The sequence below is a fragment of the Pipra filicauda genome, unplaced genomic scaffold, assembly GCF_003945595.2.
Source record: "Pipra filicauda isolate LSUMZ 115617 unplaced genomic scaffold, ASM394559v2 scaffold433_size896684_pilon, whole genome shotgun sequence".
Classification (NCBI taxonomy): domain Eukaryota; kingdom Metazoa; phylum Chordata; class Aves; order Passeriformes; family Pipridae; genus Pipra; species Pipra filicauda.
The window spans coordinates 391,672-415,341 of record NW_024104569.1 but is presented as its reverse complement, the minus strand read 5'-3'; the positions used below and the strand labels follow the sequence as shown (position 1 = coordinate 415,341).

The window sequence follows — 23,670 nt, the reverse complement described above, 5'->3', positions numbered from 1 at the left end:
TTGAGAGAAAAGCTCTTCAATTGGTGTTTAATATTTCATGCAGCTCAAGGGGGCCGGGATGGTTTTAAGCTATCAATTCCTCCAGCAGAGAACTGCAGTCATATAAAGGTGTGTATTTCAGAGACAAACACTGAACCCAGTTTCCTGGCCGCATGCGTGCACGTCTCACACACACACAGAACACCACGACTCTCTTGCAGCATGCGAGGTTCCCAAGACATCACAGCACATGCATTAGTCTCAAAAGTACCACAATTTATATTTCTCGTATAAGTGCATCAGCTCTAGTTATTAAACAACTAGCTTTTAGTAAAAAATAATAATATAAAAAAGCAAAGAACATCCCATGCCATGAAGGAAATACTGAGAAACAAAAATGGGATAGTTACTACTACTGTGATCTTTGCCTAGACATAGTCGTTTCAAGGTGGACCCTACAAGGTAAAACAATACAAGACACACAGAATTAGGTAAGACTAAACACAACGAATTGGACGGACAAGCTTCTGTACTTTTAAGCAATCGAAAAGTAGTTATTATGCAAGAAAGGACAGACAAAGTCAGCAGTTCAGGTGAGTAAAGGAAGCCTAAATAACTGGACAGCTCAAACCTTTCTTAATGTGCAGCCATTCAGAAGCTTTGGAAAGTACCACAGCATGCCAAAAGCAAGGGCTCGTGACTTAAAGATGCATTTGTTTGGGTTTTGGTTCTTTTTTTTTTTTTTTTTTTTTTTTTTTGGTTGTTTGTTTTTTTCTTTTCCTTTTTTTTTTTTTTCCCAAATCGCCTTGGCTTCCTAATAGGAGGTTTTGATTCGTTAGCTATTAATGCAGGAAATGATGTCAATTCAGTTTGTGATTGGAGGCCAAAAATGCTTTCAGGAACAAGTCAAGCTAGTCTGGCTGCAAAGACAAACCATAAAACAACCCTAAAACTCCTGTTTTACAAGTCCAAAAAGATACATTGTTCTGCAGGTCTGAGGCCAATTGTTTCCAAATATTTTATTTGGTAGGATTTGTGTCTAAATGTGAGATTCTGAACTTCAATTGAACGGAACTGTGAATGAGTTTCCCTTATGCCTTGTCCAAGTGCAGAAAAATAATCCAGCAGAGTAGCTGAGTTTTAATTTATCTTAACTATGTGGTTTTTTTAATTATTATCTCGTTCCATCCTTCATCGTGATTTTACACAGTCTTTTGACAGATAGCAGAGTGCCAAAGTATGCCGAGACCCCGACTCGACTGTCAGATCTTGCCAGACATCGGCACCGTTGCTATTTGGGTGCCAAATTTCCTGAAAGGTATTTTGGACTTGGTAAGAAAAATATTGTTATGGTATGGGAGGAGATGAGTGTCTGACATGGGCTATGGAGAGTTCGTCGGGAAGAAGCACTTGAAAACATGAGCAAAATCAGAGTGGGGTAAAAAAGTAAGGTAGAGGATGGATGTGCTTTTTCTCTAGAGTAAACAGTGGAGGTATTCGATGTTACTGTGCCAGAAATAAAGATTTAAACTCAGAGATTGCAGGTCCAGGCTGACACAGGCCCTGAATGAGTCTTCAGAGGAGAAAGAAGAGATGTCAGTCAGAGACTGAGGAAGAGAAAGTAAAGAAACAACGGAGGAAGTAAGGGAGATGTTTGTGCTTGAATATGGGTGGCATGAGGAGGAACAGAGAATTGCTTTGAAAGAATTTCTTATTATTTCATATAGTTCATATAGGTTTCTATCCTGGGAAAATCAGAAGGACAAGACTGCAGCAATGCAAGCATGACCATGTTTAGTTCTCACCTCAAAGCCCAGATAACAAACACAGTCACATTCACAACTCAACCATCTGTGTTGTATTCTTAAATCTTTTCCCCTCTTTTCCCTCAGATATACCTTACCTTGCCTATCCCAAAGTTAGCTACCAACTCCCATTATGGAAAGAACTCCCATGATGGAACTGGCCGTGGCAGCAATCCTAGGAGGTTATTTCCTGCAGCAAAGGCAGTACTTACACAATATGAATGCGAATGGAAAGCAACTGCCTGCGAGAAATAAAAGCAGGCAGCTGACTGCAGTACGTGCTCAAATGCATGTAAAAATGTTTTAATCACCAGCCCCTCCACTTCCTGCACACCCAGGCACAGGTTTCCCTGCACCTCAGGTGCCAAATCTGCCCCAGGGCCTCCAGGCTCGTGGGGAAGTGACGGAGAGCGGCGACACTTGACAGACTCACAAAACACTGTGTGAGGAGAGTTGGCTTCAAGGAAAATATCCCAGGAGAGTCGGTCACCATAAAGAGAGCTGCTCCTTCCAAGCAGCATCACTCCAGCGTGGGGCCTGAGACGGGAAACCTTCCCTAAGTGGTGATACAGCCTGAAGCAGGGACTGACAGTCATCAGCTACAGCAGGTTTTGAATTCAAACTCAATTAAAAATTCACTTTGTAGACCTAATTCACCAGATTAATTGTATTACTGCTAAAATCAAGGTGTTTAAGAACTGTAAAGTTAGGAGATGAATCATAATTAAGACTTAATGTAAGACTGTGAAAGTTCAACAGAGTGTTTTACCTCCAATTCCAGATTTCTTATGTGAGGAATTAAATAGCTATTATATCATACAGGACAGAAAAAAATCCCCTGTCCCATATTTGCACTCTAACAGCTGCCAAAAAGCTGGAAAGCTACAAAAAAATGGAAATGGCAATAAACTGCTAGGCCATTTCCATAATTGCATATGCACATACAATATAGGAATTGCTACAGACCTGACAAAAACTGCTTTACACAAGATTCCAAGCCTAAGCCAAATGGAGCTTTGAAAATTCCTCTCACAATCAGCAGAAACTCTTCCCTAGGACGCCCTTGCAATTTAACCCAGGAAAGGAATTCAGGCTAAAATTATGTTGGAGCCCATTGAAAATATTTTATTTCATGAAATGTATGAAGGAGAAATCAATATTGGACATGGGGAACAGACCAAAAGGTCCTGGAGAACACTGTAAAAGCGTTCAAGTTTGATGGATCTTATAACCAGAGCAAGACACTTGTGATACTGCCTTTAATGCATCTGAACATTTATTTTTCAAGTTGCTGCTGACTTTTCTGCTAATGCAGCAAGAGGTCTCCTGATGGAATATCCCACCTCCCCAAAGGGCTGGTTTTCCTTATTCAAACATACAGATTCAGAGCATTTCTGAAAATCCAGCACAATCTTTCCCAACAGCTCTCAAACAAAAAATTCCCAGGGAAACCTCGATTTGTGAATAGTCCCAGGACTGCCTGGATATGCCCCTGAGCTGCTGGTGCTGGATGGCCACGTCTCAGCCCTGCACACCCGGCACAGGTCCTCCCTGCTCAAGCACCCAGATCATGGAACTCTACCTAGAATGGGTTGGGTTGGAAGAGACCTTAAAGATCATCCCATTCCAAACTTCCTGCCATGGGCAGGGACACCTTCCACTAGCCCAGGTTGCTCCAAGCCCCGTCCAACCTGGCCTTGGACACTTCCAGGGCATGGATGCAAACATGCTTAGTGCCTAGTCCAAATACTTGGTTTGCCTGCCTGCTGGGTCAACTGACATCCCTTCCAGAGAAACATGAGCCAGCTGGCATTTCCATCATTTTCATCTTCAAATAATAGAATCAAAGGATGGTTTGGGTTGGAAGGGACCTTTAAAGGCCCATCTCATTCCAACCCTGACATGGGCAGAGACATCTTCCACTAGACCAGGCTGCTCCAAGCCCCTTCCAACCTGGCCTTCCTCAAGCACTAATTTTCCTGAGGCCCCTGGTCACAGCTGCTCTGGATACCAGCTCAACAGAACCACCAGCTGCACGTCCTTCCAGCCCCATCCCCATTCCTGCACACACACACATCACCAGCCTGTTGGGCTCACTGGGAAAACAGCTGGTATAACCTCCTGCCCCACCAGAACCTGCCCACAGCTCAGCCCTGGGCCCTGTCTGGCACCCCAAGTGAGAGGCAGCACTGGAAACCAGGCTGTGCTCTCAGGATTTGAATCTGCTCAGTGGTGACTCTGGATTGACGTGCCAGGGTTAGATGCCTGAAACGTGGTCCATCTCCTGGTGTGATTCAGGAATGGGGGAGTGCAAACCTCCTCCTGAGCACGGCGCCCAGAAGAACCCGAGAGAGCAGATGGGCTGAGAACAGAAAGCAATTAGTCATGCTGAGTTGTTTAAGCACCAGGAAACTTCACCATTTGAAGGATTTACATATTCCCTTGGTTTCATTCACAATATCCATGCACCCAAACATTTTTAATACGCTAGTTTTTAATTGCCATCTCCCAGTCTTTTTAGATCCTACTGAACAGTAATTCCGTGGAAGATTCACGAAACGACTTCTGGCAATTACATGTGCAGAGGAAGAAGTTACTGTGGCCGTTGTAACACCAAATGGGAACATCTGAGAACTGAGAATTCCCCTCAGGTTCTCAGAAAAAATCCCGGAATGCAAAATTGTCTCACGACTTCAGGAGTTGTTAAAAACTTACATGACAATAAATTCAGTAAATGTCAGTTTTCAAGAACCTGAGTGCTTGGGCTTTCAGGGAGCTCAAACAAACAAACAAAAAAATCAAGATTATTTTTTAGAATACTGTTTACTCGTAAAATCAGGAGGAGTGTATTTGAGTGGTCTTGTGCCTTTGATCTGAACCATTTGGAGAGTGATGAGCAATGCAGAACTCCAATATTAATGCAAACCCACAGTTATTTAACCAAACACTTCCTCAAAAACGTTATCAGCCTTTCTGAGGTTATATGTAAGTGGCCTATAGTACCTGTTCAGCACAACATATCTTTATTGTACAAGCAAAATCCGTTTGCCTAAAAAGCAGCATCTACAATTGGGTAAAAAAGTCTTAATTTTTTAATTAAATAGCTTGATAGCATTTGGTGGAATTGCCAATTACTTTAGAAGTCAGACGAATAGGGTACAAATAGAAGGTGCACAGTTATTTGAGACAGAACTCCTGGATCCTAACAATCCATTTCCAAGTATCTAAAAATCTGATATTGCTTTTTACTTATTTATGCTTTGATGAACTGCTAATTGACTTCATCTCTGAGGTCACATAAGGTCATAAGAAAATAAACTGAGTCAAGTGCTTCAGCCAGATCAGCTTACACAAAAAGGTGATGGGACTCTCCCTTGGAGTAACCAGATCTTCTTGCTGCTATGAGTACATCAAAAATTGCTCACTTAGAGTAATTAAAGTGACATGAGGAAAAGCCCACCTAGGATACAGATTTGGAAAGAACTAGCTGGAGCACTGTTGTCTCAGCATTTCCACATGCAAAGAGCGGGGAAAAAAAATTAAAGAAAATAGAGTGGATATAAACAGTACTGTATATTGTGTTAATACAGCCCTTGTATGGAAGTTATACCCTCCAGTGACCTTCTAGAACTGTATCAGCTTGCTACATGCATGTCTTCAGAGTCCAAACATGTGTGAAAGAGACCATTCGTCTACAGAAGGATGGATTTCGTTTTGTTGTCGCTGGAACCGGGACAGCAGACATGTATATTTGCCACATTGCAAATAAAATTACTTCAACAGAAATCACATAAAGTACAAAAGCTTTGGTAAGTCCAGGGTAAAATTTACCATCAGGCTATATATAATAAATGATGAGATCTTCCACACATGCTTTTGGTGCCCAGGCACGAGCCAAAAGCAGTGCAAAAAAAGCTTTCATATGAAAAAATTAATATAAATAAGGTGTGTTCATGATGATTACTTAAAAGAAAGCGAAAAAGAAAGAAAAGATGTTTCAGAAAAAGGGGCATCCTGCCAAACATATTAGAGATATAAACCATGGAATTGGAAAAAGGGAGTAAAAGAAAGATGGACTGTGATAAAATACAAAAGAACAAATACAAACAGATGGACAAAGACACAGGTCCACTGAGGAATCTGGTACGAGGTTTGCTACTAGATTTATAGGTCACTCTCTCAGACGTTTGGTGGAAAACCGTCCAGCCTGCAAATGAATATAAAGGGAAGAAAACAAAGACACTTATAAAGTACAAGTAGCTGTGATCAGATGTCCTAAACCATCAGTCAAATCAGCTTTGTTAGTTAAACCTCCACATCTCCCCCTTAACTTTGCCAAAGAGGAGCAAGTTCACTGACCATACACAAAGGATGCAATAACAGCAGAAGAGGACAGATAGATATTTTGCAGATTAGTTTGGCAGGATGTGCAATGAGAGGAAGGTATTTTAATCATCATTAGAACTTCCCATATGCATGGCAACAAGATCAGTCAAAGCCTACAACAGGGGCAATGCACAGAGATCTCAGAGGTGGGGGCTGGGGAGCACAGCCAATCTACAGTCCTGCAGCTGGGACTCCAAAATCATGCACAAAGTGAACCCCTTAGAGAAAGGAAACATAATTTGGTCCCCTGGGTTTGGTTTTCTCTTAATTTTGTTTTTATTTTCCCTTGCATCCAAGACAGTTTAGTAGTTTATAATGAGGAACTCAGGGTCTACCAGCATCAAGGGCCTAAAAAAATGAACCAAAAGAAACAGTCTCCTAGCCTTCTGTATCTTTTTTGTTTTCCTTTCATTTTCTTCTCAGGAATCTGTAAGGCAGACTCCAGAGAAGGTGCCAGTATAAAGCCACGGAAAGGTATTTCCTTCCTAAAAATCAGGAATGTCTTGGGCATGCCTTCTCGAGTGGTGGTAACACTCGGAAAGATACTTTAATTTTGCTCTTCTGACAATACTGCAATGATCTTTTTAAAGACAAGCTAGTAGTTTGGATTCTCAAAGGTTCACGTTCCTCTATCACTCCTAAAAAGTTCAAGCCTAAGGGAAGGGAACTAATTTTAGCATGTGCTGGAAGAGACACGAAACAGCCGGCGAGAAAAATCACCTTGGCCAGAGCTTGCGTTGGCGTCGGCTCCGTCGGGGCCCAGGCCGGAGCAGATGTCAGAGGACAGAGAGGCTTTGACAGAGCAGGGCTGCTGGGTCTGCACAGCCTTCCCGAAGGTGGGGGGTGTGGGGAGGGTCACCGCGGCTGCTTCAGGGGAGCCCGGCTGGGATTTACTTGTTTCTTTGTGGGGTGAGTCTTTAGAGTCTGAAAGATTACCTGAAAGAGCAAACAAACAGAACGTATGCAACAGGAAACTCTAGGAAACCTCCAGACAAAAACCCCTGCCTAAAAATAACCTGTAGCTTGGCACCAAGAGGAACAGCAGTTCACCATCCTGGGGTACTGTACGGAGCACAGGCTTTGGGGACAGCCTGCCCCAGAAAACCACCTGCACATCCTATCGCTGAGCCCACTTCTCCACAGAGATCACGGAGCAGGTGTGGTTTTTACAGTTTCTCTTCTGTGAGCCTCCCAAGGAGCACAGCTGGAATCAAGTGAGAGCTGCTGGGGTGCTGAGGAGGAGGAGGAGCGCAGGGAGCGATGCAGTGGGACACAGAGGTTTGCTTTGGTGTTGCTTCTGACACCAAAGGTGAAATTAAGCAAATGGAGAGAAATAAAAAGTTGCTGCAGACATGTGGAAATTTTTATTTATAGCTCTCTGAGTAGAACTGTCATTGCCACTGTTAGATGCTTCTGCTGATAAATCTACATAACACATTTATGGTATTTGTATTCTGGCGTTTTTCTATGTTTTATATATTATATATTCTCTCTATATATATTTCATATGTTTTGTATATTTATATATTCTATATTTTACCCAAGGTATCTATGTGTAGATTCATATCTCTATGTAAATACTTGCATCTATACATCTATATAATTTCACATATATCTATATATAAATATATGTATCTATGTATCTCTCTACATATTCATAGATAAATACATATCTATAGATATCTAGATAATGTTTGTATGTATACTTCTGTATCTATACTTCCGTCTACAAAGATATCTTTTTAAAACCAAAATACCCTTGTAATCGTTGTTACATGGATTTATCAGCAAAAGCATCTAACAGTGGAAATTACAATAACATCAGTAATGTTATTAGAAATTGCCTGTCCTTGATCCATGAGGAAGGATTGAGGAAGGTCAAAAGAATGAGGAATCTACACTGTCCAGGATGAGAAGACTTAGGCAGGAACACAGATTCTCAAAGGTGATGTGAACTTTAGACAGTGTCTCAAAACCTGGAAAATAACATGAAAGGAATGAATGAAGGAGAGCAAGCACCAGTGATCTGATTGAGCAGATTTCTGGGCTCTAACTGAAGGTGACAGGGATTAAAAAAAAAGAAAACTGGGACATTTAATGCAGAAATAAGCTTAAATTCTTTGGACTAGGGTAGCACGCGGATACAAGCCAAGATCCAGAAGTGGAGAGAGATGTAGGTATTTCAGACAGAGAGAGGGAAAACAGTTAGAGACAACCAAAGGACCAACTAGAAAATGAATGGCCCAAGGATAAAATTGCCATTCTGAGTATGTGACCACAGGGAAAGGAAGTGAAACCCATGGACATCAGGCAAACTGCAGCTCAAGGGTTAGAAAGCATTGAACACTGCTTCAGTCCCTGCGGGAAAGAACACTCAGACTCAAGATGGACCACAGAACTTACTGCCTCTGAATGTTATTTTCCCCTTCTCAGTTGAAATCCTTCCCCAAAAGCAAAAACCTCCTGAACACTCTGCCTATAAAGATTTATGCAATGAAATTCGAAGGGGACTTTCAGTGACACTGAAAACAAAAGCCACCAGGTTTGAAACACAGGGTGGACACTGGAAATGCTCTGCTCCCCTAAATAACAGTGTGAACTAAGCTGAAGAAAAATTATTCATACTTTAGTATGAATACATTTCACTGAAGAAATAGGTACTGGGGTATATTGACATTTCCCACCTAAATTATATTTTTATACTTTTCCAAGAGATAACAACTCAAGACTGTACTACTGTGTGAAAAATCTCACGCTACTTCAGATGGTCAAAACCTCATAGTTTTATAACTGCTTTTAACTGCTCATCCTTTGGGGGAGCAAATGCAATCCCATCTCTTTTATATGGCATCTGGGAGGAAAAAGTAAACAAGAACAAGATACAGCACCTAATCAGTAGAGAATAACAGCACCTAAGAAGTGAATACAAACATCAATAAATAGCATTTGGACAAAGAAAGAGATGCAACCAGGCTGTTTTCCAAATTAAAATGGAATATTGTTCTTCTGCCAAGTGCTGTAACTAATGCAGAGCAGGCAGGGATGGCTCAGCACTGGGAGCTGGGATAAATCTGTCCAAACCCAACAAAAATTCCATCCTTTCCTGCAGGCCATCACACAGCAGAGCCACAGCTGACACGAGCAACGGGCGTAGGGAAGCATCCCAGTGCACCTACTTGTGCTTGACGTTCCACTCCTGAGCTGCTGGACCAGAGGGTTTAAGAGTTTCCCAGCTTTCAATTTGTTTTTGCTGGTTCTTCGGCGCCGGCCGCTCGGCGGGGCAGAGTGAAGGAAGCCCAAGTTGGGAGGAAGGGGTTTCCCCAGCCGAATATAGAGTGCCTCTATCTCATTCTTCTGCTGGGTCTGGAGTTCAGCAATTTCCTTCATATGCCTACAAAAAAATAAAGAACTCTGCAAGCGATGTATTTGACAAAGCACCATGTCTTGACAGTGTAATTAATTGTAAAACATAAAACAGTCCTTGGTTATAAGACAATCAACTGCAAGTATGTGAAGTTGTAACTGTCTACCTGTGATGACTCCTCATCCCTGCAAATGTCCAAGGCCAGGATGGACAGGGCTTGGAGCAACCTGACTAGTGGAAGGTGTCCCTGCCCATGGCAGGGAAGTGGAACAAGATAAGCTTTAAGGTACCTTCCAACCCAAATCATTCCATGATTCTATGACTGATGTCTCAAATATTCATTTATAAGACCAAATCCTAGACAACTAAAAAGACTTTCAACATCCTCAGCCAAACCAACTGATTTTGACATTAGATCTCGTTGGAAGTTAAACAGCTCCAGAATTTCTCTCTTCAAACCAGTGACTTCAAAAAAGTGAACTCTCAAGGCAAGTACACCAGTGTGAAGAGTTCAAGATGAAGAAAAACACAAGCATTTCCCATAAAAATGCCATTAGCACATGAATCACTACCTTATTTACACTGCAGATTTCATGATGCCATAATGTCAGTTTAAAGATTTGGAATAACTGTAGCTCTGCTTTAGAAAGATGCATCATCTGTATTCAGCAGAACCATTATACCCTAAGATAAAAATTAGTATTTTGGTTAAACTACCACCTAATGCTAGTTTTTACCCATCATCTGCCAGGAAAGGAAGAAAATGTTCAAATTTAAAGCAGTCAGCTTTCCGGGCTTGGCAGCATGACAACCTCCCTGTCAGAAGGAGCAGCAGCAAAAATGGTTTGGGGTTTAAAAAAGTTATCACTAAATCATTCAGTTATTATTGAGCTATTGTTGAATTACTAACTTATTATTGAAGGCCAGGTTGGACGGGGTTTGGAGCAACCTGGGTAGTGGAAAGTGTTCCTCCCCATGGCAGGGGTTGGAACAAGATGATCTTTAAGGTCTTTTCCAACCTAAGTCATTCTGTGATTCTGTCATTCTATGAATTGTTCTTCTATATGGAACTGGTAAATAAGGTGATGCACAGAAGGACGCACTGTGACATTTGGGGGAAGGCCTCAGTGATGCCTAATTTCACAGAATCAAAGGATATGCTGAGCTGGAAGGGACCCACAAGGATCACTGAGTCCAACCCCTGGCCCTGCACAGGCCCATCCCCAAGAGTCACCCCCTGTGCCCCAGAGGATCATCCAAACCCTCCTGGAGCTCTGGCAGCCTTGGGGCTGTGCCCACTGCCCTGGGGAGTCTGTTCAGTGCCCAACCAGCCTCTGGGGGAAGAACCTTTTTTCTATATCCAATCTAAGCCTCCCCTGAGACAACTTCCCCCCAGAACCAGTTTACTATTACAGCTCTGCTCATCCTAAGCTGAGCTGCTGCCAAGCTATGGTAACACAAGCTTCCCTCGCATTTATAGCAACCCAACATACTTTTCTCTCAGGTTCTGCAATTCTTTCTTCATATCAGCATCTTCAAACTCTGAGTCATTATCGCTGCTCATGTAGGACGACTGTGAGTGGAAGGACGTTATGTTGATGGTGGGAATCTTCGCCCCTTGCCCATTGGGTGATTCCAGGCCTGGGGAGCCGCCTTTGCCAGACCTCTGCAGGAAAGCAGCAGCCTTTTTGATCAAGTCCGTGGCTGCACTGCTGCTGGGGGGGGAGAGCTGGGCAGCAGCAGCGGGCTGCCGAGGGAAGGGCTCGTCGGCGGAGTCGCTGGAAGCCTGGTCGCAGAGCACGTCGACGGACGAGGCCGTCTGCACCCGCCGCACGGCCGCCTTCATGTCCGGGCTGGAGGGCAGCTCGTCCAGGTACACGTCCGGGGGCGCCGAGAACCTCAGGCAGTGCGGGGACGCCAAAGTCAACTCATCCTGCGTGCTGACAACTGAAAACCTGCCGATGGTTTTGGCTGGGGTGCCGCTCTCCTCAGCCTCAGCCTGTTTGCCATAGGAACCAGAGTCTAGGGAGCCATCCCTGTGAAGGTTACTCATCACCCCATCTGCTGTCGATCGCCGCGTTACACTCTCCGTGCGCGCAGGCGAAGCCATCCTCTCTGCCTCCTCGCTCCTCTGGGAAGCTTCCAGCTGGGGAGTTATGCTTGATGATGTAGGTGCAACCTGCAGGAAATAAGAGAGATTAATTTTGAAAGCAACTGTAACAATCAAGCACAATCAAAACTGCTCCTTGTTCTGGTTACCTGAAGGAGACCTTCTGCCGGAGCAGCAGGAGCTGAAGCGACGCTTGCAGCTGGACCTGTTTTAAAGATGAAAAAAAAATTCACGTCTCAAATCTTTAGTATAATAAAAGCCAATGTTTTTAATGTGATAAACTGAAATGTAGCACTGAAGGATAATTTACATACTCAATCTTTGTAATCGCAGGAGGCAACAGCAATGGCAATATAAAATATCTGCAGGTAGGCAGACCTATTGATTTGGGGAATTCAGATAATAATAGAAGTGTGGAATTTCATTAGTCAGTTGAAAATTTTTAAGGAGAAAACCAGAAGAAGGATGAAACCTGCATGGTACATTGGGCCTGACTCCTACAGTGTTCTTGGTGTCTCAGGGACACACAGTGACCACGGACAGGTCAATGTCTCACACCTTTACTGTGACATCAACACCTCAAACCTGAAATGAAAGTCAATGCACCCTGCTAAAAGTGGAAATTATAAGCCCAAAAGGTAGCCACTTGGACAACAATCACACCAGAAGCACAATATTAGTGGTAGGACTAATCAGTCAGTATTTCACCCCCCAGACACTGGTTTTAAAGTCAGACCAATGCACACAAGCTTTTGAGAATGCTGCATTTGTATGGCACACACTGCACAGAGCGAGGGCACAGCCAAATCTGTCACTTCAGAGCTCTGAAATGGTGACATATAGCAATGCTGGATGGTTTCTAAGATACACTGATTTTACTACACAGCACTTGCAAACTCTCTCCGTTGCCTGTAGGGAAACAAATGGATGCCAGCTACTCAAAACCCTCTCACTCTGCCCTAAAAGCTCGGGACAATCAACATCCACCAGGACCAGAATGGTCTAGCTTGTCACACAGAACTGGCAGCCAGATCTGCCACGATCTCAAAAAACATACATATTATCAGCCCTCCCCAGCCTCACCCATGACAGCAGGAGCAGTGTGGCATTCCTCAGCCTTTAAAACTTCCCATGAGTTTCAACAAAGCTAAATGGAGGTGAATTAATTGGTAAACTCGGGTAAATAAATAGGTGAATGGAGGTAAATAAATAGGTAGAAAGGTAAATAAATACCCATGTTCTTTCTGTGGCTCCTACTATGATGCTGTAGGAAGTGCTATTGTAGCTACAAGCACTTGAGGAGAAGTAATCCATGGGACTCCCTTGAGAATCCCCCATAATAAACATAATAAACTCCTACTGAATTCAGTTGTTTAAAATCTGCTGTTCTCATACAATATTCTTTCCAGAACTGGAACCTCCCTTTTTCATAAGTTACCAAGACTCCAGAATGAAATGTTTTGAACAGTGACAATATCTGCAGTGCCATCTTTGTTACAGTTCCCCAAAGACTGCAAGGGTGCAGGGAGATAAACTCTCATTCTGTTTTCTTCTGGAATCTCTGATGGAGAGGATCTGACTCCTGTAAAACTTCACCCCTGAGGTCTGTGAGAAGACAGGGACACAAGCCTCATGTGAAGCCAGCAGTGGCTCAGAGGGCAGAACCTGAGAGCACACACTCCCCCAGAGGGGCGACCCTTAATCATGCTATTTTTGTCAACACAATTTTCTGAAACCCAGGAATTCCGAGGGACTCTTTAAGGGCACTGGAAATTGACCTTTGGGAATGCAGCCTCCTGTGTGAATACCCCACATCTACCCCAGAGACAGGAATTGTGCTGATGGGTTAAAAGAAAGTTTTTAGGAAGGTCAACAGAAATGAGATGTTTAATATGGGTTATATCAAAACCAGGATCCTAAACAGCAGTGCTGGGCAGTGCTCTGGAGTCAGGAAAAGGTGAGCAGGGAGGGGACCAGGAGCAGGGACCGTGCACAGGCAGAGTTGCCTCAGTGAAGGAGCATTACCTGTTCCGCTTGCTGACCCACCTCTTGCTTCCAAGGGATGTGCACTGACGCTGGTGACCTCCGACTGGTCAAAATTCCAGTAAAAGGAAAAAAGAAACACAGTTTCAGTTTCACTCACAAAGCAGAATGGCACTGCATTCTCCTTCCCTCACTCCCCCTCGCTGCCCTCGCACTGTCGGGGAATATGAAACTATTTCACGGTGCCTGTGGAGGTGGCCTTCGAGCTTTGCCTCCAACTCCTCCACTTTTTTCCTTCCTTGGAAGAAATAAAGCAGTGGCAGTGTCACACTGGGAACTGCAGCATAAGTTACTAAAACCCAGTATATTACATATATACATGCTTGGGGTGTTGTTCTGGTTTGATTTTCCAGCCAGACTGCATATTCTTCATCTGTATGTGCGCCTTCAGAAGTTCTATGTCTCTTTCCTTATTGGCACCGATTTTAACAGGACAAATTCCAGTTACTGGAGAGACCTAACACCTTGCACGGAGAGAGAATTTTATCTGCTGTAGAAAGTCATTTATCATTAGAAAACAACACACTCTGAAGAGTCACTCGAGTGCAGCCACTTTCACGTACCGTACAGTGTCTCTCAAACAGCTGACACAGTCCATCTGGAACAGCCTCAGCCTTGCTAGTGGGGATGGAGTTATCTCCTGAAACGCTACTTTTAAAATAAGATAGAGAATCCCAGAATGGTTTGGGTTGGAAGAGACCTTAAAGGTCACCTCATTCTATCCCCCTGCCATGGGCAGGGACACCTTCCACTACACCAGGCTGCTCCAAGCTCTGTCCAACCTGACCTTGGGCACTTCTAGGGATAGGGTAGCCACAGTTTCTCTGGGCAACCTGTGCCAGGGCCTGGAATAGACACTGATCTTCTAGCACAAAGTTCTGCAAATCTGCTGATTTAATAAACTGGAGATTTTATCTGAAAGAACATGACATGGGGGCTCAACCGAGACACTGAGTACCCACTGTCCCAGACCACCTGCTCCCCCCTGCCTTAGAGGCTCTCGGGGCACTCTTGCTCTGACAAGCTTAGGAGGAGACAAAAGAAACCATTACAGGACATCTATGGAGTGTCTGCCTTTGGCTGCAGCATGTGGACAAGGCAAAGGCTCCTGAAGTGTTTGCTTTATCCAGACTGACTTGGAAGGTAGGAATCGTAACCACTGCCATCAATCTATATTTTTAAAAATTCCTATTAAAGCACAATTGTCTTCTCAGAACTAGAGCAACTATACCACTTGTGTTTTGCATTCTTAAACTACAAAGAAATGAATGCATTTCTGCCTGCTTTGGACACAGGACACAAGAGGAGATGAATTAAGGTATTACACCACTTTTAAATCCAAAAGAAAAGTCTGGCATTCACTAACAAGCATTTCTGTAAAATTAGTTAGGATGCATCCAACAGGAAAATTTCAAGAGAGCTTTCACACTGGAAAGCCAGTCAGCAGGCAAAGGTAACATACTCTGGAGCAGAGACATGAAAATGTTTAGGGAAGCAAGAGATATACACATGTCCTACTGCAGGTATGTGGGTGCTGAGCTCCGCCCCAGTGCTGGCCCTACAGGCTGGGTTTGGGGGCACAAAGGGCAGAACCACTGTGGGACTGACCGGTGGTGGGCAGGGCAAGACCTCCGATGGCACAAGGGGCGCCGGTGGCTTGGCAGCAGCTTTCACGTCCTGGCTGGTGTCTGGGACATTATAGCCTGGTTCCCTCCCATCCGACACCAATGCAGGACCTTGTTCTTCGGGAAAAGGTGGCAAGGTAAATTCACTGTCACCCTGTTCGGGTGGCACAGAAGTGTCCGGCGTCCCAGCTGACGCAGAGGAAGTCGGAACATATTCCTGGTACAGCAAATTGCGCAGCTTCTCATCGAGGCTTTTAATCGTGTTGTCCACGAAGTCCACCCGAGGGGGTCCCTCCCCATCGGACTCGGTGGTGCCAGGGGGGTTCTGCTGCTGCAGGAGCCCGACTCCCGCGCCGGGGCCGGACACGGGCTGTGTCGGTGGCACCGCGGCCAGCGGCTGGGCTGCAGCCAGCGGCACCTGCGTGGGGCTCTGCAGCTGGGACCCCGCCAGCCCCAGCCCCTCGGGGGCAGCGGGGAAGGGCTGGCTGGCGAAGGTGAGCGGCCCCGAGCCGGGCTGGCCGCCCTCCGGCAGCGGCGGTACCTGTGCCACCGGCTGCCGCTCCAGGACCACGGTGTCCGGGAGCAGCGGGAGCGGGCCGGGAGCCGCGGGCACGGCCTTGTGCGGCCCCACGCTGCAGCAGGCGATCTCCACGTCGGGCACACACGCAGCCTCGTCTGCCGGCGGCGGCAGCTGCGGGGCTGTGGGGGCGGCGTCGGGGGGCTCCTCCAGCCCCCCCGGATGAGGGGGCACCGCTGCCACGGCTGGGGGGTACTCCGGCTGGGCCCCGCCAGCTGCCGCCTGCTCCGGGATGTTCGGGGCAGATCCCAGCAGTGCTGAGGCTGGTAACTCTGCCTGGCTCGGGACGCTGGTGGAAGTTGCTGCAGTGGGAGCTGGTGCCAAGGATGGAGCAGCTCCGAGGGGGCTGTCACAGACTCCTCCGGGCAGAGGAAGCTGCTGCCCAGCCCCGACCTCGGGCACGTCTGTCACTGCGGAGCTCACGGGTTGCTCATCCTGCTCCGGGTCTAGAGAGAACACAAACGAAAGGTGAATGTTTTAAGGAAAGAAAATCACTGCCACACCCCCCAGTCAGCTGCAGGGACAACCCCTTAGAGCTTCCCACCAGGAAACAGCTGTTATACACATCAAGTTAGAATTTGCAGATTATGCAAAAAATATTTCACTGAAAAGGCACTGCAGTGACCAAGGCTTCATCTACCTCATAGCATAAGGCAGAGCTAAAATACTGACACTTCTCTGAAGCTCAAATAAATTCCCAATTTGGCTCAATACCAGGATCACTCTGTAAATGCCCAACTTAAATTTCATCATTTTCTTCCTCCAACTAAATGAAGTGAAACCATCACAGCTAAGTCAGGTGAGAAGAGTGACAACACAGCAGCTCCAGAGCAGATATTTCTATGAAGTTTGGACATACCTGGCCCTTCTGCCTGCTGGGCACTGGGAGGTACTGGAGGGGAAAATTCGGGGGCATCCGTAGTTGGATTTTCCACCACAGGACATATAATAAACCACCTTTTTCCAGTATGCAAAACTAGGGATGAAAAGAAAATAACAAGTAAATAACACAAGGGTTTCCATTGTCTCCAGATCGTGTCCAAACCTGAATTTCCACGTTCAGAAAGAAAATCAGAACTTCTACAATTACAGCCAAGAGTAGACCAATGGCTTCGAATTTGATCCTCATCCCTTCTGGAAGGCAGACAGTGGTGCCTCCCAGTTCTGTCAAATATTTGAAGTTATTTGAAAATTTGTTTTCAGGCATTCACACTTTTAGAAGAGTGATAGTTACGTACGTGAACATTTCATTAGTGGAACAGTGGATAGTTTTCTCACAGTGGTAAATTTGTTAATTTTGTCAAGTTTATGCAGCTGAATTTTTCCATGTTGGAAGTTTTGTAGCTAATATTTCCTTCTACATCTTCTCTCAAAGCCTGTCACATCTTATATGTAAATGGCAAACTTTCAGCAGAGAATCACAGACTCACAGAATGTGCTGAGTTGGAATGGACCCGTCAGGATCAGAGTCTGACTCCTGGCCCTGCAGAGGGGCCCAACAATCCCACCATGTGCCTGAAAGCATTGTCCAAACGCTTCTTGAACTCAGACAGGCTTGATAGCCAGGTCCCTTTCATTCATCCCAACACCATGCACTTACAGAGAGAACCGTGGGCCAATTCCCTCCCCATCCCGTTTGTCTGTACGACCCCTAAGATACAACTGTGTTTAGAGGCCAAGATACTCCAGGAATGCCAACATAGTTTCCCCCTGGAATAGCAGAGTAGCTGGAAACTGAGGGGTTAGACACTTCAATTAAATTACCAATGCAAATGTAATCTTTCAGCTTCCTCTTGTAAATATTTTTATTGTTGTGTTCAGAGGATGCTTCCCTGCACCTTCTTGACTTTCCCACCAATTATCAGCTTGTGTCATTCAGGGCTTCCCTAAACATCCCCAGATGTCCCATCCATCCCAGTTAGCCCTGCAATATTCCAGTTTGCTAACAGCAGGGATCACTATTACACCCTTACTTCTAGATATATTCCAACCATCAGTGGTTGCAAACCTCTGCATGAACTCTTCACTGCCTCAAAGCTTGAGATTAAGTTGTATTCGTAGAATCACAGAATCGCAGAATGGTTTGGCTTGGAAGGGATCAAGACCACCTTGTTCCAACCCCATGCCATGGGCAGGCATACCTTCCACTAAAAATTTAAAGGCATACTTACCATTTTGCTGATACACAGGTGTCTTCACTTGAGACTGACGCTTCTCCTGTTAAAGAAACAACAGAAGAATGAGCTCTACCAGTGCAAGAGGAGCATCATCCCAAGGAGCACTCATATTGTAAGGCTTAACAAAGTAAAAGCATTATTTTTCTAGCTAAGAAACTTCTTACTTTTTTTGAACACAGGATGCAAAACTAATTTACAGCATCTGGCTGTAAAGAGAAATGAATCAAACCAGAAAACTTTATTTAGCATTTCTTACCTCGCTCATTTCCAGCCTATCAGCATCTTGCTGGGGACTCGTTCCCTGGTCAGAACTTCGCTCTCCTTCTGTATCCTCACTGAGCATATCTTCTGCTTTATCAATGATATCTTTCATTTGCTCAATAAAAGTCTCTTTTTCACTCTGCAAGATGAACTCATTCTCTACCTAGAGGGCCACATCAAAATAAAGAGGAAAACAGTATTTTTTTGATTAATGCCTCATTCCACAGCTGTCAGACAGCTTGGGCAACAAGCACATGTGAGAAGAAGCTGCCTGAAGCAACCCGGTGCACTGAGAGCCCGTGGGGAGCCACATCTCACCATGTAAGTAGCGATTTCCTCTGGTGCATCACCATCCAAATCAAACTTGAACGTCACCATTTTGTGGTTGTGGGTTTCAAGCTGGCACTCCACCATCTTATCCCCCGTGTTACACACCTGCACGCAGAGATTAACAACCTTTACTCCTGGCAAAGCCAAAGGGATCCCAAAGTTACCCTCCAGCAGGCTGTACTTGCATTTAATATGGTCAGTTTGGGTCTGTTGGACTTCTCCTGGCGTGAACGAGCGCGCGTGGACTTCTTATGCTTCTTCGAAGACTTTCCTTCTTGCTTTCCACTTCCTATTGCTCCTTCAAAGCTGTCACTCATCTCTTTACCCGAGGCAACATCTGGACTCATGTAGCTTTATAAGGGAAAGGAAGAACAACCCCAAAATAAACCCAGAGTCACACACAAGGGAGTCACACATGGGTAAGCTACACAACAACAGAGGCGGCAAAAAAAAGGGCACATTTGCACCTTTTTTGGCCAAACTGAGTCAGCTGGAAGATAGTGAGTGAAGGGCACTATTTCTCATCAGGCACATTCTTTGGCTACCATACCTACCAAGAAATGATCTATTAATGTTTCTGAAAACACCATAGGGAAAATCTCATCACTCTGAATATATGCCCACATCACCTTATGCCTTCACTTCGGGGATCCTGACAGTCCCTCTCTGAACTGCGCCAGTTCCTACTTTTTCAAGGTGCAGTTTTTCTCAGTTCCTGCCCGCCTGCACTCCCAGCAGAGGGGCAAACAGGGCCAGCTTAGGTTTGCTGGAGAGGGAGGAAAGAATGAGGTCAGTACAGCATCCCATAGCAGACTGCCTCTCCTCTCTCTGCAGCTCTCAAGGATCAGAAAGGTTTTGTGCCCCAATATCCCAGGTGACCACCTAGCAACAGTATAATATTTTTAGCAGCCAAGCCAGTAGCTGCTCCAACCTTACTGTAACATGGCCTACATAAAACATGCAATGAATTTGCAGGAAATTTCCTCAGGTTCATAAAAAACAAGTGAGGAATGAAAGCTGTGAGGCCATCTGGCCCATTTATTACCCCAAGGGCTGATCAGCTCTGGCTAAACCAGTCCTCACAGAGGTGTGTGTAAACTGATCTTATAAAGCTCCTGTGAAATTCCACAGCTCTCCTGGACAATTTATTCCTGTGTTCATTTTGCCACACAGGGAGAAAAGGATTGAAGTCTAACCTATGGATCCGCTTCCTTTCCTAAACTCAAGGCTTTCCTTCTCATTCTGCACTAGCTGCACAGAACAACTTATTTCTCCTCCATTTGCAGCCACCTTGTCTGTGTAACTCCTGTGTTAGGAAAGTGAACACATTTAGTGCACAGGATATACTCCAGATCACATCTCTGGAGCAATTCCCAGCCACGTGATGCATATGCCATTACCGTCCACTCTACAAAAGCACAACCCAGCTCCAAGCTGTCCTTTATTTCACCTGGGGGAGTGAGCCCTCCCTCTGTGAGTACGAGGCGTGTGCTGGTGCTGTGTTTAACAGCCACCTTTAAGCACAGCTCTGCAACAGGCGAGTTAGGACTCAAAAAGTGACTGAAAATTTGGTGTGCCTTCCTACAAAGGGCACTCATTTTGTTCTATCATATCTAACTTACTTACAGCCAGAACGAATCTATAGTCACAGAAAATTTTTTTAGATCTCCCTTTCCACACAATATTTAACAGCAGCAAATTCTTGGGAAAAAAGTTCCACTTTATGGTTGTGGGGTTGCACTGACTTGTGTCAGGTGAACTTTTGTGATGGGGTAGAATAAGGTCAGAAACAGGTGTCTTTAATGTTCATTCACTGAACTCATTTTGTCTATTCAGGAAAATAGAAAAGGGTCATGAAAATCCTAATCCCAAGGCTTAGCAATCAATAAGGACAGAGTTGGTGCTGGCTCCTGCAGTGGGCAAGGCATCCAGCTCAACACACAACTCCCACCAATGCACCGCTCCCTCTAAGAGACCTGCGGAAGGATCTTTACAGGAGGTGATTTGGGAATACCCAGTTTATTCCCAAAGAGGGAACAAACTATATACCTAGCTATACTGGTTGTGGCATGTTTTCCCACAGTGTCAAAGCCAGGGGCTGTACCTCTTCAGTTATCCTAACAAAAAGACAAGTTCCATACTGCTGTACATACACCAAGCGAGGATGCTGCACCCAAACTAAGGAACTGAAAGAGCTGGAGGTGCCAGAATGGGCACACAGAACACTGCCAGCTTCTCCCTAGATGTGTCCCCATCCATCTCCTCCCAGTCAGGTCAGGACAAACAGCCTCCAGAAAGCAAACACTTCTTACACCAAAGAGGTAATAACAATACCTTTCACAGCTCTGGGACAGAGTTTGCAGTTTGTCCTGTATTGCCTGCTCCTAAAATGCAAGAAAAAGTCATTTAAGCAAATGTGTATTAGCAGAGGAAACACACCTTTAGGAAAGGTTTTGCTGTTGATACCAGTAACCCTAAAACCATTCTGTTTAACCAGTTTTGGAACTTGGAAATAAAACAAATGTCCCACTTTACCCTCCCAACATCACTTCTGTCCGAGGCCTCAACCACTTTTTCAGACAGAGCCACCAACCCACCAGCTCCCTTCTGCTGCCTCTACAGCAGATGAGATGGTGAAAGGAACACAACAGTTCTCACCACCATGGCAAAACCTGATTGAGGGACAAATTCAGATCAGCACCCATTGTACTTTATTTTTGAATGTATCTGCTAATTTGCTTAATTGCTTTATATAGCTTCCTGAAATATGCTCAGTATTTTCATTGTGTTTGGCTTAGTGGGAAAATTTCTGAGGAACTTACAATTAAAACATGGATATTCATCATTTAATAACACCACCTTCGCATTACGTCCTCTTGTTCTCTACACAAATTTCCCCTAAAAGCCTCACTCTTCACTGGTTGCAGCTCTGGGACAGACATCATAGCACGGCTTTTGCACCAGGTAAACCCATTTCCACATAATTTGTGACGGTGCTACAGGCCCTGCTGTAACAAACTTACACAGTTTGTACACAGACACACACACTCGTGCATGTATATAATTGTGCATATACACACACCCCAAATATAGTCATAAATATATATAATTTTATATATATTTATACATATTTACAAACATATGTCTATATGTCTATATTCTACAGATGCACAGCTAGAAACAAGCCCCTGGACTGCAACTGCTACACTTAACACTCAAGCAGTGGTGAGCTGGGGTTAAAAGCTCAGCAGTGAACCAGTCAGCCCCACTGGTTCTGTGGCAGTGAACCAGCGAGTCCCACTCCTCGTCTCTAACACCACACACAGGCCATGCCAAGCTTGACTGCAGTTTCGATAAAACCGCAAAATTAATGAAGGATGAGAACACAGATATAATGTATCTACATTTTGGTGATGCACTTGACCAAGTGCCTTACAAAAATCTCATTTGCCTGAGCGGCTCAGGTCGGTTGGGATGCGAGGGCTGCCACGTCTGAACACAACGGGAGAGAGAAAAACATTATGGCAGAGTAGCAACAAAATGCAGTGTCTGGATTATATGGACAAGTATGAAACTCCTCTTACACCCAAGAAGACTCTACCAATGTGTGTCCGAAAACCAGCATGGAGAGCACATGGATTGATACTGGCTTGATTTCTTAAACTGAACAAGAGAAGGGGATAACTTACAGATGGACACGAGACTGAGTTTAGCAAACCAGCGGTTAAATGTCCTGAGGGATATGGGACGTGAAGGACAGACGTGTGCCTTGATGGCCAGGGGTTTCTAAGGTAGTACAGGATGACTTGCATCCCCCATATCACACTGCACAACAAGGAGGTTTGTTCGTGTTTCCACAATGTCTAATGGGATTGACCCTGCACTGAAGGCACCAGCACTGACCCTGTCATGAGCTGTGCATTCAGAAAAAAGGCAGCTGGAGAAGGAATACCTTAAGTGATGGACATGCTTGACCCAGCCAGGCTTTTCTGGGGAGCCTGCAAGTGAAGTACTACAGACAGGGTCTACCATTCCTGCTCCATCTAAGATATAGAATACAGACATTCACGAGGAAACGTCCTACATTACAGCAGGAATGTTGATTTGATAAGAATTAATCTGCCACTGATGGACAGGAAAAATGGGGAACTGGAATCCAGCTTTAGTGTCAGCATAACCCTTCCTGAGCATCTTCTGGAGGCAGTGTTGAGTTGTGCCTCCAATGGAACTCCAGGCTGCACTGTGGAGTCAAGGCATCTGAAAAGCCATGGAAGAACAGGCAGAACCAAAAGATGCAGTTTAAAAAGATGAAACATATACTTCGGGAGGAAAGGTAGCTCAGAACAGAGCCCCAAGAGGGACAACTCTGAATGCAGAATCACAGGGGGACATTTCCATCCACAAGTGGAGAACAAATCAGACTTATTTCCTGAAATTAGGTAATGTCAAGGCTTTTGTTTTGCTTTGCTAACAGGGAGGTGAAGAGAAGGAAATGTTCTGTGATGTTCTGTCAAGACTGAAGATTAAGTAATTATGGGAGTGGAAAGAAAAGTCAAAATAGCAGACAGGAGAAGCTGACAGTTCTCCAAAGGAAATCACTAACATGTGTCCTGCTTATATGACCAGTGAGAATTAGGAATGCCTACGAATATCTGAAGAAACAAAAATCCCAGGGCTAGAGTAGACTTTAAGCAATACAAGAGGATAAAATGCTAAATGCAGTGGGAATAGTGCTCAAGCTGAGGAACATGAAGGGCTTTCACATAACGAAGGCTTAGATAATGGAGCAGTTTCTTAAGGCAAATGATGGTTGGTCACACAAGTGCTTGAGACATTTAAAACAGGACTGGACAAAACACAGGTGAAACTCTACAGAACAAATTCTCACTGACTCACAGTGAGAATTTCTTAATCTCTTAAATGTCTATCTCTGTGCTCGTGCTCAGCTACGGACAAGTGCTGCTGCCTCGAGGAGACATTTCCCAAGGTACAACATGAGGTTTCCAGCTTCAC

The 23,670-nt window shown here is 44.8% G+C and overlaps 1 protein-coding gene across 7 annotated transcripts in view; it reads right to left on the bottom strand.

Moving 5' to 3' along the window:
- WNK2 (WNK lysine deficient protein kinase 2) overlaps positions 1-23,670 on the bottom strand; it is a 118,661-nt gene that overhangs the window by 19,377 nt on the left and 75,614 nt on the right. For 3 of the 7 annotated variants that reach the window (XM_027732562.2, XM_027732558.2, XM_027732564.2), the window contains 14 exons: positions 20,992-21,041; positions 18,843-19,008; positions 18,646-18,762; positions 18,323-18,490; positions 18,061-18,106; positions 16,749-16,865; positions 15,296-16,335; positions 13,670-13,733; positions 11,794-11,849; positions 11,028-11,713; positions 9,347-9,561; positions 6,891-7,106; positions 5,893-5,991; positions 390-434 (listed from right to left, as the gene is read on the bottom strand). In XM_027732562.2, the coding sequence (XP_027588363.2) occupies positions 390-434; positions 5,893-5,991; positions 6,891-7,106; positions 9,347-9,561; positions 11,028-11,713; positions 11,794-11,849; positions 13,670-13,733; positions 15,296-16,335; positions 16,749-16,865; positions 18,061-18,106; positions 18,323-18,490; positions 18,646-18,762; positions 18,843-19,008; positions 20,992-21,041 (3,085 nt within the window). The remainder of the gene's footprint in view (positions 1-389; positions 435-5,892; positions 5,992-6,890; positions 7,107-9,346; positions 9,562-11,027; positions 11,714-11,793; positions 11,850-13,669; positions 13,734-15,295; positions 16,336-16,748; positions 16,866-18,060; positions 18,107-18,322; positions 18,491-18,645; positions 18,763-18,842; positions 19,009-20,991; positions 21,042-23,670) is intronic. The other 4 variants (XM_027732563.2, XM_027732559.2, XM_027732560.2 and 1 more) reach the window with 3 other exon arrangements.